Source organism: Chelonia mydas, chromosome 5 (genome assembly GCF_015237465.2).
Source record: "Chelonia mydas isolate rCheMyd1 chromosome 5, rCheMyd1.pri.v2, whole genome shotgun sequence".
In the NCBI taxonomy this organism is placed as follows: Eukaryota; Metazoa; Chordata; order Testudines; family Cheloniidae; genus Chelonia; species Chelonia mydas.
In genome coordinates, this window is record NC_051245.2 from 43,718,315 (window position 1) to 43,735,059 (window position 16,745).

General features: G+C 43.3%; 1 protein-coding gene across 1 annotated transcript in view; it reads left to right on the top strand.

The window, feature by feature from the left end:
* Nucleotides 1-16,745, top strand: part of HOMER1 (homer scaffold protein 1) — a 150,810-nt gene that overhangs the window by 106,664 nt on the left and 27,401 nt on the right. The window contains exon 6 of the mRNA XM_027829001.3: nucleotides 9,050-9,206. Within this exon, the coding sequence (XP_027684802.1) occupies nucleotides 9,050-9,206 (157 nt within the window). The remainder of the gene's footprint in view (nucleotides 1-9,049; nucleotides 9,207-16,745) is intronic.

The window sequence follows — 16,745 nt, forward strand, 5'->3', positions numbered from 1 at the left end:
GGGAAGAGGGGGAGGAGGAGGATAGGGCCTCAAGAGAAGAGGCAGAGCAGGATTGGGGTCAGGGGGAAGAGGCAGAGAGGGGGTGGGACCTTGGGGGAGAGGTGGGGTCGGGGGCGGGGTTTTAGGGGTCCGGTTACCAGCAATTAGAAAGGTGGCAACCCTAAGTAGCACTACTATAGTTACGGTTGAAAAGTCTCTTCCATTATAATCTTCTAATTTCAGACTTCCACTGTTTTCTGAAATCCATCTGTTAGGCCGAAAATTTTCCTGCTTTATCATCAATTATCAACTGGAGGACTGCCGTGCATCTCCTCCATTATCAATATTCCACCCTATTGGCTGGAACTGTGCCTGCAACATCTCTGCATTTCCTATTTAGTTACTTCTAACTGTTGGATCCATGTAGCCCCTGCCTTGGCTTACGCCCTACCATCCTACTAGAGAGTGCACACAGAGCATGCAAAGAATGTATGTTTCCTGTGGGACTAATGACATGATATTAGTTAACTATGGTGTTGTCTACAAATGTGGACTAATTTAGTTAAACTGGTGTAAATGTCATTGTGGTGTAAATGCCATCTGATTCCTAACAGATTTAAACTAATCCAAAATAAACCTGGTTTACCCAAAATAGGTATCCAAACAGCGTTTTGCTCTGGATTAAATCAATTTAAAATAATACCTTTAGTTAAACTGGTGTGATATCAGGGCTGATCTTCAGGCTACATAAATTGTCATTGCCTCATTTACTTCAAACCGGAAGCTTGACTTCAGTGGAGCTGTGGCAGTTTGCACCATGTGAGGTTCTGACCCTTTGTGTTTAGTCAACCACTATATTTCATGGGAAATCTGGAATTTTGGTTTTCTCCGGGTAAGTCCTCAGTTCAGTCAGCACGTAGTTAATGCCAGCTTGCTTTACTTGTAGATATGATCTGCCTGCTTTTGGTAGTTGGGGAAACCTCAGTCTGAATGGCTTCCATTGGAGTCTTGTTTGACATTTTACTCCTTTCGTGGATGTTATTCCTGTATTTTCAGCACTGTTATTGGAGGGCATTTTTGGGCTATAATTGAGTTATTCTGGAGGGTTTTACACAAAATGTCACTGGTTGTTAAGAAAATGAACAAAGTAATTTGATGCTGGTTATTTAAATCAGGTCCTGATTCTATTAGGTATATAACTTCTAATATGTTCAAATCTTGTAATGTCTAAAGGAAAAGAAATTTGAAATAATAACCATATTGTCATAGTTTTGTTAGAGGATGTGAAATTTTATTAGGGGGAGGTACTAATACCAAAACAGTTCTGAAGTTATTCTGCATCATCAAAAATAAAACTAGACAAATTAAGGAAGAATATGGCCTGTTGTTTTTTGTAATCCTAAAAGATCTACAGAAGGCACAGTAAAATCCTATATAGAAATACCAGTGCATGTTGTGAATTATGTATTATGTATTATGAAAGTCTGCATTAAAATAACAGTGTTCAAGTCCACTGTATAAATCTATTGCCTGGGAATATGCTTGGGAAATCATATTGGTGAAGCCCTATTGAAAATTCCCATTCTAAATACAGAAAAAGTTCTCGGGACAATGTCTAAGTTTTAGATCTGAATAGCTAGGGCAGTAATAGAATTGTTGCTGAATCTAATCTTCTAGAAAATGAATGCTTCAGGAATATTTAATGCCAACATCCTAGTGTTCAAGCAGTAATAAAACAGGCCAAGGCTGTTTACTTGGCATGGTGGTGAGGGGGTGATACGAAAGTACAGGTGAAATGCATTCAGTAAAGATCACACTTGCATCATTATTTATAGTAGCTGGAAACCTTCTGAAATCTTAATAATTCAGAAGTTTACCTGGTATTAAGATGGATATATCAAAGTTAAACAAATATATCTATTTACCTATGCTGCATTAAGTTAAAATATAAAATAATCAATCCAGTCTTCGATTAGTCTGTATATTTATTTGGAAAAAGAGCTTTCATGTGCTATAATACATTAGTATAAAATCTTGTACATATAATTCTTTCATAAGGAGGTAGGGGCCTCAAAGCCTCAAGTGTAAACACACATTTGAGCAATTGTACTCATGTGATTAGTCCTGCTAAATTCAGTGGGACTGCTTGTATGCATTAAGTTACTTAGCTGGATAAGTGTTTGCAGGATCAGGACATAAGGGAGGAAATATGCATATGATGTATAATTAAGTAATACCTATTAAAATGAATGATCTGGCTTCCTTAAGCATGTTCTTAATAGATTTTGCTGTCACCACTGTTAAGTAAATCTAACCATCACCCACAAAAGCAAAGAATGAGAAGTTCTTTTTCAATAGTTAGTTCTCTTGCCTTCCCTGGAAGAAATGAGTCACAGCCTTCCCTTGTAATCTTCATACTTTTGAAAGTAGGATTTTCACTGTTTTAAAATTTAGTCATTTTACTCTAACAGTTGGGGGAGGGTTGATATTTCTAAATTGTAAGCTTCTAATTAGTTGAATAGATCCTGAAATGCCATGCTAGAGGATTTTTTTTCTACATTCTGATTGGAAGGGAGGTGGGTGATTTATTTAAAACAACAACACTATTCACTTTTTGTAGGGGGGAACCCATATGTAATTAGTGAAATGCAGGTTTAAAGCTAAAAAGTATTGCATAGAACGTACTGAATTGCCCACAAGCATCCCTCAGCTGCTGGTTTAGAATGGCATAAACATCTTTTAAAAATCTGTCAGCCAGTTCATATGTAAGGTTTGCAGCAGTGTAAGGCTGCATAGGATAAGAAAAGGAAACCCGATGGGTGAAATAGTGACACAGAATGATATTATTATAGGCAATGTTCAAACCACATGTAAACCTGCAGGCAAACCCACTTTTCTTCAGGGTCACAGAGCACTTGGTTTTAAATGTTGCTGTTGCTCTTGTAAAAACAAAACAGGCAAAATACATAATAATATTCACAGCACAAGATAAATGATTTTCAGTCCATGTTTTCATATTTATTTAGTTATTTGTATAATTCCAACATTGTGCAAGGCTGTATGTTTATGGTATTGTACATACTGGCCTGTGTACTTTAATACAGTCACCTATGTGTATCTACCTTAGATGTTGTTTTCCTTCCTTTGCATGTGTTGTATATTAATGTAGGGCTTGTGGATGATACCATATTGATTGCTCCCGGAGGCTGAAGCTCTCTATTTATCCAAAAAGCAACTACAGAATAGGCAGCGGCAGTTTCCCTATAGTGCTCTGCCAATATATCTCAACCCCAACCTGGATGAACTTACTCTATGTGAAGGCAAGTCTACAGTACAGAATTAAGTTGACCTAAGTTACATCAACTAAGTCACTTTTGCATATCAACACTATGCTCCCAGTGTCAGCGGTGTGCATTCTCACTAGCAGCACTTGCATTGATGCAGAGAGTAGTGCACCATGGGTAGTTATCCCACAGTGCAACTTGCCACCATCTTGTGCAGGGTGTTTTGGGAAGGGTTTGCAGTGCCTCATGGGGCCAAATGATTCACATTCGGGTGACTGGGTACATGGTTTCAATGTCCCGGGATGCAGTTTTTGCCATCCCATTTTATCTGCATCCCATAATGTTTTGTGCCTCTTTTCAAAAGCCCCGCAAGCCTGTGTGTCCACCATCTCTGTGAGAAGCATGGATCCTGCACAGCTCTGTACTATTGTGATGAGTGTTGTGAGCATGGCAAACCTGATCTTACAGTATTTGTGGAGCTGCCAGAGGAGCCACAGGGAACATGATAATTCCTTCAGGGTAGCTTACTGTGGGACATAGAACATAAGAATGGCCATACCGGGTCAGACCAAAGGTCCATCTAGCCCAGTATCCTGTCTTCTGACAGTGGCCAATGCCAGGTGCCCCAGAGGGAATGAACAGAACAGGTAATCATCAAGTGATCCATTCCCTGTCACTCATTCCCCACTCTGACAAACGGAGACTAGGGACACCATCCCTGCTCACCCTGGCTAATAGCCATTGATGGACCTATCCTCCATGAATGTATCTAATTCTTTTTTGAACCCTGTTATAGTCTTGGCCTTCACAAAATCCTCTGGTAAGGAGTTCCACAAGTTGACTGTGCGTTGTGTGAAGAAATACTTCCTTTTGTTTGTTTTAAACTTGCTGCATAGTTCTTGTGTTATGAGAACCCATTCAAGGTTGTTGTTGGCATTCATGGAGCAGCTGCAGACGGTGGAGTGCCATTCTGGGCCCCAGAAACAAGCACTGCCTGGTGAGATCACGTCATTATGCAGGTATGGGATGACGAGCAGTGGCTGCAGAACTTTTGGATGCACAAGACTACATTCCTGGATGTGTCTGTGGAGCTTGCCACAGTCCTTCACCACAGTGACACCAGAATGAGAGCTGCACTGACAATGGAGAAGCAAGTAGCGATCGCAGTGTGGAAGCCTGCAACGCTAGATTGTTACCATCAGTCAGGAATCAATTGGGAAATCCACTCAGAGGATTGCTGTGATGCAAGGGTGCGGGCCCATTAATGACATCCTGCTACAAAGAACTGTGACTCTGGGAAACGAGCAGGACATAATGGATAGTTTTGCAGCAATGAGGTTCCCGAACTGTGGTGGGGTGATAGATGGCATGGATATCCCGATTTTTGGCACAGGCCACCTTGCCACGGAGTACATCAACAGAAAAGGCTACTTTTCTATGCTATTGCAAGTGCTGGTGGATCACGGGGATGTTTTACTGACATCGGTGCGGGATGGTGAGGGAAGGTGCATGATGCATGTATCTTTAAGACCACAGGCCTGTTCAGAAAGTGGCATGCAGGGACTTCCTTTTCAGACCGGAAGATTACCATTGGGAGTATTGAAATGCCAATAGTGATCCTGGGATACCCCCCCAGCCTACCCCTTACTCCCGTGGTTCAGGAAGCTGTATGCTGGCCACCTCAACAGCTGCAAGGAGCACTTCAACTACAGGCTCAGCAGGACAGTTGAATGTTCCTTTGGCCATTTGAAAGGCTGCTGGGACTGTCTACTCATGAGATTAGACCTCACTGAAAAAAGTATCTCAATGGTTATAGGTAACTGCTGTGTGCTTCTTAATATCTGGGAATCAAAAGGGGGAAAGTTTCTGCCAGGGCGGAGGGCAAAGGTGGAGCAGCTGTCTGCTGATTTTGAGCAGCCAAATACCAGGGCTATAAGAAGAGCTTGATGGGGAGCTATACAGCTCAGGGAAGCTTTGAAAGACCGTTTTAATAGTAAGTCCCAGTAATGTGTGTTGCTGTAGTGTGCTGTGCCTGGCATTGTTTTTTTCACCCCCCAGTATGACCCTTGTAATGAGTGTTGTGTGTGTAGTAATATAACATTGTAAATGCGCCTATTGCTATTATCTGTGAATTATGTCAGCCCCAGCCAGCATATGTTGTGAACTAATACAAATGAATTATGTTTCCATAATAGACACCATGTGGAATGTGGGTGGGGGTAAAGGGAGGTCCCAGAATGCAATTCTCTATGGGCTGCAGAGGGAGGTGAGCACGGGTTCTCTTGAACCTGAAGGTCAACAAGAGTCTCCAGCATGTCTGTTTGCCACTTGAAAATCACTAGAATCTCCTGCTGCGTGTCTCTCTCCTTTTCCTGTGCTTTTCTTCTCTCCCCTCTATCCTTGTCCATTCTGTCCATAAGGGTGATCCTCCAAGCCCTGTGCTCGGTGTCCACAGCACCAGAGATTTGCATGATCTCTTAGAACATGTCATCCTGCACCTTCTCCTCCTTATCTGACTGAGCTGCTCCACTGGTGTGGATGGAGAGACCCTCAAGGCCACATTTCCAGCTGCAAAAGATACAATGCACAGAGGTACTATAGTGAATATATTCACAAGATAAATGGAAACATGGTATATTGAACTCACTCCCCTTGATCCACACAAGTTGCAAGCACTATGTTCTCACTTCTCCTTGGGATTCATAGAGCATGGCGGTATATGTAGATAGGGCAATTGAACTGAATACTGGCACCATTTTCCACAGGCAGTGGTGATTGTAGGTGATATCTCACTCCTGAGGGTAATGGAGGCTGAAAGGGAACGGCTCCTGCACATGTCTGGCTGTAGACTGGATCCATGTGCAGCTAGCTTGTGTGTTCCAATGATGCTTGCTTAAGTAATTGCTGAGTGGAATGGGAAAGTGTCCTACCACAGCAGAAAAAATAAGGCAGCCCTCCCTAGAAACCTTCAGCAGAGGATTGCAGTGTACCTTCAGAAAAGTTTCTTCAAGATCTCTAGGAATTCAAGGTGCATCCTGGTGCACATAAACAAACTGTTCTGCAGGACCCCCTCTGCCTAATTCTACAGGGGCATAAGAAGCAGATAGTGCATCTACCTCTGTTGGTTATTTCACTACCTTTTCTAGCATGATCAAAAAAGAGTAAATGAACAGATGTGTCCCTGCAATATCAAAGCAAACTGTACACATACCAGAGGTTCCTTCCCCGGCATCAGGCTTGCCCATGCTGGACTGTAGGAAGTGGCTTGACTGATCTGGAGTCAAAAATACGTCCTGGATCGCTGCACCGCTGGATCCCCCAGTCGCCTGTCCCCCATACTCCTCCTCTTCCTCATCCAACACCTCCTCCTAACTGTTTACTCCAGCGGCCTGTGATTCCTGCTCCGCCAAAGATGGCATGCAGCTCTTTGTAAAAGTGGCATGTCTGCAGCTCTGCACCACAGCAACTGTTAGGCTCCATTGCCTTCTGGTACACCTGCCTCAGCTCCTTGGCTTTCATGTGGCACTGCTGCAGATCCCTCTTCTCCCCACAGACCCAGGAGATCCACCACCTCCTGTGTACTCCACGCAGAAGTGTGTCAGCAGTGTGCAGTCAGCATGGTCAGCGGGGCAGTTGCTAGGTGAACTCTCCACGCCAAACAAATTGGAAATGGAATTCCAAAAATTCGCAGGGCTTTAAAGGGGAGAGCTGTCTACCTGGTCACCGGGCTGTGGAGTTCAAAATGGTGACTGAATTTTGGGCATTGTAGGAAACCTCCTGGAGGCCACTAAAGTCAATGTAAGTAATGCAGTGTTTACACTGACACTGCATCGACCTAACTATGTCAACCTAAGTGCTACGCCTCTCACAGACGTGGAGTTATTAGGTCGGTGTAGTGGGCATGTTACATCAGTGGGAGCGACGTTTTAGTGTAGCCGCTTACGAGTTAGGTCGACATAAGCTGCCTTGCATCGATCGAACGCTGTATCATAGGCCAGGCCCAAGTCAGTGTAGTGGGTGAGTTACATCGGTGGGAGCAGCATTTTCGTGTAGACAGTTACAGAATTAGGTCAACATAAGCTGTTTTACCTCGACTTAACTCTGTAATGTAGACCAGGGCTGAGATAGAGTGATAAAAGATCTCTGCCTATTCAGTCCTTGGTCTCTTTTGCTGATGCTGCTGTCAAAAGTGTAATTGTTATGGTGATAGTTTTTGTGATGTGAAAATTTGTCCATTGGAATGGACTGAGACAATTGATTCTTTCCATTTAAGCCATTAACTGGGCTGTTTTTTTGCTACAGGCATTAACAGTGAAGCACAAAGAGAAATATCTAAAATATTCCTTTCTGTTTGATCATTAATGTCACTATTACATTATTTTATATTGTCATGTTAAAACACAGTACTGTAACTAGTTGGTTAGAATAGAAGAGCATTTGTGAAAAGCAAAGCTAGAAAATACTGGTATGTCTAATGGTCTTTTTATAATTTGGGTAAAAATCAATCACTTTTATATGGATGCACGGAAGTCAAAAGGACTCTAGTTTTAGACAACTGTGGTATTGAAGTTTTAAAATCCTGTGTAGACCTTTGGACATTTAACCTCCATAAATGTAGATCAGGAAAGCCAATGTGGGATAAACTTTTCAGTCTTGATTCACTTGTGTGGGTGCAGGGAGGGCAGCTGCATCCCAGGAGAGATTTACCCTTAGTGAAGGATAGCCTTAATCTCCATCTGGGGTAATAAGATTAAGAGGGACCTTTATTTTTATCTTGTCCTTATTCCAGGTAGTATTCATCTGCATAATTTCTTGGTGCAGGAAAAAAAAATTCTTTAAAAGTAGCTAAGTCATAGTAATTAATTTTATGGTTCTTTAGATTTGGTAATCAGACTCCACACAAGATTTTTTTATCTTGTAATGAAATCTGAGAAGTAATCACTGAGACATTGTACTATGTGAACTGAGGCCTCATCTTTTATCCTATTTAACACCTAAAGGAAAGGTTACAGAAACATGCATGATTTTCATACTGTTGAGAACAGTGTTACGTACATGAGAAGTATACCTAATTTTTTATTATCTACAGATGACAGGAAAGCAGAATTGCAGCATTAGAAATAGGGATGCATATTTATGGAAACATATTAATTCCCCATAAAGTTATTCTCGAGGAGGTCCAGGATGGACTTCCTCGGAGGAGAAGCTTCCCAATATATTCAGGATGTTTGAATGTATGCCTGAGTGTATTCTTCAGGTTTGATTTACTCCTGTACTAGAAATATTGTAATTAGGCTGACTACACTGTAGCTCCAAACCACTGTACTCATTCTCTGAAATCAATATGTTGAAATATATTTCAAAAATTTAAAGCTAAAAAACAATCAGTTACATAGAAAGCATATATATATTTAAATCATTAGGAATTATGTTGAATATGTTTTTTAAATCACATGCAGTTACTTTTAGAAAGCAGTCCTGGGCTTCAGCATCTATTTGTGGTAGGATAAATTGGACTTTGAAGGTTTTTGTAATTATACTTTTCCATGGTGAAATCTATTTGAAGTATTTTGAGAATTTGAACTATTTGAGCAACTAAACCAGCATGGGTACCTTTCTCATTTAAGCTTTCAATGGAGTGAGATTTTTTTAATTAGTCCTTGATTTTCTGTATTTTGAATGTTTTCTGAAAGACAGCACTTTGGCAATGAAGAGCCAAAAAGAAAAAAAAAAATGAGGCTATGGTGATTTGCATTATTATGATTGTTCTTATTCTATGTTTGTAGTTCGACAATCAGCAAGCACTGGGAGGCTGAACTGGCCACACTTAAGGGTAACAATGCCAAGCTCACAGCAGCTCTGCTGGAGTCCACTGCCAATGTAAAACAATGGAAACAACAGCTTGCTGCATATCAGGAGGAAGCAGAACGTCTACATAAGAGGGTGAGTCCAGACAAACAGCTGAGGTCCTTGAAATCCATAAGACTGAGGAGCTAGTGAATATATTTGATTATTTTGAAGTATAGTGATCTCTCAAGGGATTATCTTTTCATATTGCAGTTGCCAAACTGCACCCAAGCAGGGTTTTGTGAGAGAGAGAGAGAGAATGTGTGTGTGTGTGTGTGTGTGAGAGAGAGAGAGAGCAATACACCTTAAAGTGTGCACTGACTTTTTTCTTAGGAATTTACTCAAAACCCCAGGGTGGCGCAAAGTATTCTGTAACATCTGTTACAACAGAATAAGTATTCTGTTGTAAATTGTCATAAGAAATGTGTATATTTTTATATCACTTAGACGATGCTGTAAGGGTGTGTGACACCTTATAGATATGGGCGGTAAGTGACGATTCCCCTAGGGGAGGCTAGCTTCCCATCCACCTCTTCTGCTCATGGTCCCGCCCTCACTCAACTCCTGCTCTGCCCCCTCCTCACTTGCCCCATCCCTCCTCTCCTTCCCCCTTCATTTCTACCTCTGCCCCCTGATTCCCCTGCATTGCCCTATCCATCATGCCTTGCACCCACTGCCCCTGCCCCCCATCCCATCCGGCCCCCTGCATCTCCCTTCATCCGCCTCCTTCCCCTTCACACATCCTTGTTTCCCTTTCAATCCCCTCTTGCTCACACCCCCGAACAGCTGGTATGCGGATTGTCCCTGCAAGAGGTACACCAGCTGCTCGGCTTCAGAGCACACAGAGTGCAATATAAGCCCCATAAACGGAAAAGGTCAAGAATACCTCTTTTAACAGTTTCAGAGTAGCAGCCGTGTTAGTCTGTATTCGCAAAAAGAAAAGGAGTACTTGTGGCACCTTAGAGACTAGCAGATCTATTTGCGCATAAGCTTTCATGAGCTACAGTTCACTTCATCAGATGCATTCAGTGGAAAATACAGTGGGAAGATTTATATACACAGAGAACATGAAACAATGGATGTTATCATATACACTGTAAGGAGAGTGATCACTTAAGATGACCTAATACCAGCAGGAGAGCAGGGGGGTGGGGGAGAAAGCCTTTTGTAGTGATAATCAAGGTGGGCCATTTCCAGCAGTTGACAAGAACCTCTGAGGAACAGTTTGGGGTGGGCGGGGGGAGGGGGGGTGGCATAAACATGGGGAAATAGTTTTACTTTGTGTAATGACCCATCCACTCCCAGTCTCTATTCAAGCCTAAGTTAATTGTAGCCAGTTTGCAAATTAATTCCAATTCAGCAGTCTCTTGTTGGAGTCTGTTTTTGAAGTCTTTTTGTTGTAATATTGCGACTTTTAGGTCTGTAATCGAGTGACCAGAGAGATTGAAGTGTTCTCCGACTGGTTTATGAATGTTATAATTCTTGACATCTGATTTGTGCATTTATTCTTTTACGTAGAGACTGTCCAGTTTGACCAATGTACATGGCAGAGGGGCATTGCTGGCACATGATGGCATATATCACATTGGTAGATGTGCAGGTGAACGAGCCTCTGATAGTGTGGCTGATGTGATTAGGCCCTATGATGGTGTCCCCTGAATAGATATGTGAACACAGTTGGCAATGGGCTTTGTTGCAAGGATAGGTTCCTGGGTTTGTGTTTTTGTTATGTGGTATGTGGTTGCTGGTGAGTATTTGCTTCAGGCTGGGGGGCTGTCTGTAAGCAAGGACTGGCCTGTCTCCCAAGATCTGTGAGAATGATGGGTCATCCTTCAGGATAGGTTGTAGATCCTTGATGATGCGTTGGAGAGGTTTTAATTGGGGGCTGAAGGTGATGGCTAGTGGCGTTCTGTTATTTTCTTTGTTGGGCCTGTCCTGTAGTAGGTGACTTCTGGGTACTCTTCTGGCTCTGTCAATCTGTTTCTTCACTTCAGCAGCTGGGTATTGTAGTTGTAAGAATGCTTGATAGAGATCTTGTAGGTGTTTGTCTCTGTCTGAGGGGTTGGAGCAAATGCGCTTGTATCATAGAGCTTGGCTGTAGACAATGGATCGTGTGGTGTGATCTGGGTGAAAGCTGGAGGCATGTAGGTAGGAATAGTGGTCAGTAGGTTTCCGGTATAGGGTGGTGTTTATGTGACCATCGTTTATTAGCACCATAGTGTCTAGGAAGTGGATCTCTTGTGTGGACTGGTCCAGGCTGAGGTTGATGGTGGGATGGAAATTGTTGAAATCATGGTGGAATTCCTCAAGGGCTTCTTTTCCATGGGTCCAGATGATGAAGATGTCATCAATATAGCGCAAGTAGAGTAGGGGCGTTAGGGGACGAGAGCTGAGGAAGCGCTGTTCTAAGTCAGCCCTAAAAATGTTGGCATACTGTGGGGCCATGCGGGTACCCATAGCAGTGCCGCTGATTTGAAGGTATACATTGTCCCCAAATGTGAAATAGTTATGGGTGAGGACAAAGTCACAAAGTTCAGCCACCAGGTTTGCCGTGACATTATCGGGGATACTGTTCCTGACGGCTTGTAGTCCATCTTTGTGTGGAATGTTGGTGTAGAGGGCTTCTACATCCATAGTGGCCAGGATGATGTTTTCAGGAAGATCTCCGATGGATTGTAGTTTCCTCAGGAAGTCAGTGGTGTCTCGAAGATAGCTGGGAGTGCTGCTATCTCTATATCTATCTTGCTATATCTGCTACCCAAGACCCATAAACCTGGAAATCCTGGATGCCCCATCATCTCAGGCATTGGCACCCTGACAGCAGGATTGTCTGGCTATGTAGACTCCCTCCTCAGGCCCTACGCTACCAGCACTCCCAGCTATCTTCAAGATAGACCTGACCCAATAAATCCAGCTCTCTAAGCAAATATATGGAGTTCCGGCATTTTTAAAAAAAAAAATCAACATCAATATGCCATCAGCATGATTGATGCAAAAGTGGATCAAATCAGGATGCAGGTGGTTAATCTAGACTGGGCCTGATCCTGTAAGGTTCTGAGCACTTTCAAAACTTCCCTCAGCACTTTACAAGAATCAGTCAGTACCTTTTAGGGTGAGGTCCCATGTTTGGAACTGGAGAAGCTTTTAGATTTGGTAGTTAATTCAGTGACTTTTTTTTAAAGCACAATTTTGACAAGCTACTGCATCTCAGTTAGCTCCCTCTGTAATAAAGATAGAAACTGGTGCTTAAAATTCTGCTGAAATATTGGAATAACAGACCAGGAGGCAATGTTTTAGCTACACCATATGATGGCAAGCAGAGGTTAAGTGATTGTGCCTTTTTTGACAAATGGATTATCATTATAATAGGCTCAGTTGTTAAATCCAACTCTTTCTTCAGAGCGCATGTAGATGAAACATGACCAAAAATCTGTCCATTAAGCTCCCAAGAAACATGCCATTTGATCCTGAGAGCCCTGTCAAGAAAAGAGCCTCCTGTAATGAATAGCCCTGATTTTTAGAAATATTCATATTAAGATAGATTTCAAGGGGAGACAACAACCCCAGTACTGGTTTGCATGTTAAAGGGTAGTTAAATGGGTTCTCTGTACACAAGATTTTTCTGTGAGAGCATCCAGGATGGGCAGTGTTTATATCTGTGCCTGTGTGTCTGTCTGTGTTCTCTTGGGAAGCTCACACACCAATCAGATTGTCCTAGAAAACCACAAAAAAGCCAGTGTACATAGTGAGAGGGAGAACCATAGTGGATAATCACATTTGTTACCAGAGAAAGGAGAGAAACAAGAATGAATTGGAGTTTCCAGAAATAACGACTTGTTTTACATCTGTTTAATGATGCATAGTGTAGTTTTGAAAATTAAATTTTCTATGCAATTTGGTAAAACTGCTTTATAATTTGTATTTTAGAAGTGTAAGATCATTTACTTTAATTGAATTACTCATTTAAGTAAAGTTAAGTTAGTGAGTGTTTGCAGGATGGGGGCCTAAGTCCGCAAGCTGGGAGCTGTAGCAGACTCTTATCCTCTGAGGATCAAACACAGAAGCAACATATCACACGTACTGAACAATGGGCTACATACTATTAGCTTGATCTTATTTTTCTGTATTTAGTCCTTCACTATTGTTTTTGTTGGTAAAATTATGTTACTGCTTGCCTTTTTCCTGTATATTTTTATATTCAACCAGAATCTTGATGTAGTATGTTTATAATTAGCATTCATCTTTACAGTTCTATATAACCCTTTTTTCATTTTTTGTTATTCTCATTAATTCTAGCCTGTCTGTCTATCTTGCTGTTAAATATCAGAAGCATAATATCAGGCCTTTTCTGCACTCTGCTGGAGGTGTTGGCACCCTAAAACCCACCTGCCCAGTTAGGCTACCAACAAGACTTAGTCCTCCAGAGGCCTGAAAGGGCCAAAAGGAGAAACTGACCAATTGGGAGCCAGCAGGCCAGATAAGGACTGTGACAGAATTGGAGCTCCTCAGTGCTAGCCCAGAACCCCAGGGCCTTGTCTTCAAGCGCTGCAACTAAGTGTGTTGTTTGTTTATTTAAAGGTTTTGACAGCCAACTTCTGAGTTTATTTTTATTTAACTCTTCAGGGACGGTTGCTGAGCTTGTGACATGGTCACCCTGCTCCAAGCAGGCTGCCAGTACTTGTGGTCTAAAGCAGGGAACACCTGCAGTACCACACTTGGCCCCACAAGAGGCACTATGGAGCAGCCCCACCTATCCCAACTTGGTATTAGCAATAGGATCGACTCCTCCTTTCTGTAAATGAGAACCATGGAGGAGACTGTATAACTCCCGGCTCTGCAGCAGAGGCTTTTCCTGGACGCACAACTGGCGGCCAACGAGGCCACCCAGAAGCAGCAAGCTGTGCTCCTCAAGCTACTGTAGAAGCAGCAGCCATAGCGGCAATGACAGTTCCAGGAGGCAATAAACGGGTGGATCACCAGCCTCTCCCGTTCCAGAGGGACACTGTTGGGGTCAGGAATAGACCTTACCAAACTGGGACCTGATGATGATCTTGAAATACATGTTACGCTGTTCAGTGGGAAAAGACTACCTAAGCTGCATGACTAGCTCCTTTTCTGTCTGGGGAAGCTCAGACAGGTTACTGGGCCTTAAATGATGAAGCCACAAAGGACTATGATACCCTGAAAGCCACCATCTTTGACTGACCAGGAGTATCACTGGAGACTTACCAGCACTGGTTCCAGATAGAAACTTTCTCCTTTGGGATACAACCCTGTTCCAATGCCCAGCAACTAAAGGATTGGGCCACCTACTTGCTTCAGCTGGTTTCCCGCTCTCCAGTTGAGATTGTAGAGTCTGTAGTGTGCAGACAGTATCTAGAGGTTTTGCAAGCCACCATTCAAATCTACCATATGCAGACATAACTCCAGCACCACTGAAGGTGCCATCCTATTCATAGAGGACTTTATGCTGTTTGGTTGACCCGACCAGTGTGAGCCACCTGGGCCTGGAGAAGCCTGGCCCCAACCTCCCGAGGAATCAACTTGAACTACCAGGAAAGGGCCGAGGGTTCCTGGAAAAGTCTCAGAATGAGGGGTACCCTCCTCATGGACCCCAGAAGGCACCACACAACACCACCAAAAGAGCATCAGAGAGGAAGTACATGGAGTCACACCTGGGAGCCGGTCAGGGAGCTTCCCCTAAACAAATGATCATCTGTTTCCACTGTGGAAAGCTGGGGTACATCAGTCACTCATGCAATTTCATAGAGTGTGGTTTCATGGAGTGCTAGGGCCTCTCAGGAAGAACAGATGAGAACTGTTGCTAAGGATTTGTAAATCCAGTAGTTCTATGGGGCTCAACAGTATCAGAGCTAATAAACTCAAGGTGCTTCTGAACCCTAGTCTGAGAGACCTTACTGGATTCTGGAGAACAACAGGAGGATGATCCAGTATGACCTGGGTCCATGGGGATACTCATACCTACCCAATAACCTGGCAACCTTTGAACATACAGGACCAACCAGAATGCTTCAGGTTGGTATAACACCCAGTTTGCCATGGGAAGTAATAATCAGGAGGGACTGGCAATGCTTCTCTTCACTATTACCGCACCACTCAGAGAGCTCAGACATCAGATCTGACCACCTGTCTGACATCTTCCTGATTGTGGGCTCTGTAATGGCTCCTCTGTAATGGCTTCTTGCAATTCAAGAAGACTCAGAAACAGTGACAACTTGCTTGATTGCAAACAGCCTTGGCAGCTCAGCAGAACAGCCTTGGAATAACTCTCTTCCCAACATCAACCCAATGCTGTTAGCCAGTTCCTTTGATTTGGTCTGAGAAGAACAAGGAGATGCCACCCTTGGAGAGGCATACACCTAGATTGTGGCGGTTAATGGAACTATCTCTCAGGAGGTTTAAACCGCCCAATGTCCTTATTTCAAGTGGCAAAATGACTTACTCTATTGAGTGGAGATGAACTCCAGCCCAGGTGAGGTATGCCACTAGATCCTGGTGCTTTGAAATGTTCAGAAAAAAATGCTACAGCTGGCACATGAGTCCCTTCATTGCTCACTTGGGCAGAGGAAAAACCCTGGAGATTTTATCAGCCAGGGGTCCACAAAGAAGTAGTGAATTTTTGGGACGCTTTCCCTCAGTGCCAACAGGTAGCACCTAAAGGACACCTTGGGGCTCCCTTGATCTCCTTTCTCTCATAAGCACACCATTGAAGTAGGGTATGGATGGACATAGTGCTATGGCGGGGGGTGCTTTTCTGGAGTGGGCCAACTACTACATTAGGTTCATGCCCCACTTCGCAAACCTTGCAGCACCCTTGACAGACCTCACAAAGGCCACTGCACCCAGAGCAGTGGACAACTGACTGTGATGAAGCCATTATTAAGATAAAGAGTACCCTGTGTCAGCAGCCTGTACTTCAGAATCTGGACTTCTTTTCATTCCAGTTCTTACTGCAAACTGATGCTTCTGCAGTACGTTTGGGAGCAGTGTCACAAAACTTTCAGGTTGTGAAGGATCTTATACTATTCAGAAGCTGCAGCCACTAGAGACTAGATTCTTCATCATCAAGCAAGAATGCCTGACCATCAAATAGGTTGTTGGGGAATTACATTATTATATTTTAGGGTCTCCCTTTAACCTAATAATGGACAATCCATCCCATAAATGGTTGCAGGTGATGAAGGATACTAGTCCTCGCATTACTCAATGTTATTTGGCACTGCAACCATATGCCTTTTGCATGCGATACCAAGGTTCACAGCGCTAGAATGCAGGTTTCTTTTCCTGGGATGGTGTGGATATTCTAGAAGGAGGAAATTGGGGCCCTTGGGATCTATCAGGCCTTCTCTAACCCCTACTAGAGGTGTTGGCATCCTGACACCTCCCTCCCCACACACATCCATGCACACACATCCGCACATACAGTCAGGCTGGGCTACCAACAAGACTTAGTTGTCCAGAGTCCTAGAAGGGCAAGGAGGAGAACTGACCAATCAGGAGCCAGCAGGCCAGTTAAGAATGCTTCCCTGATTCTTCTCGGGGCAGAGCTGGGCGAGACTGGGCAGAGACTGTGCTCCTCAGTGCTAACCCACAAGCCCAATGCCAGGTCAGGGC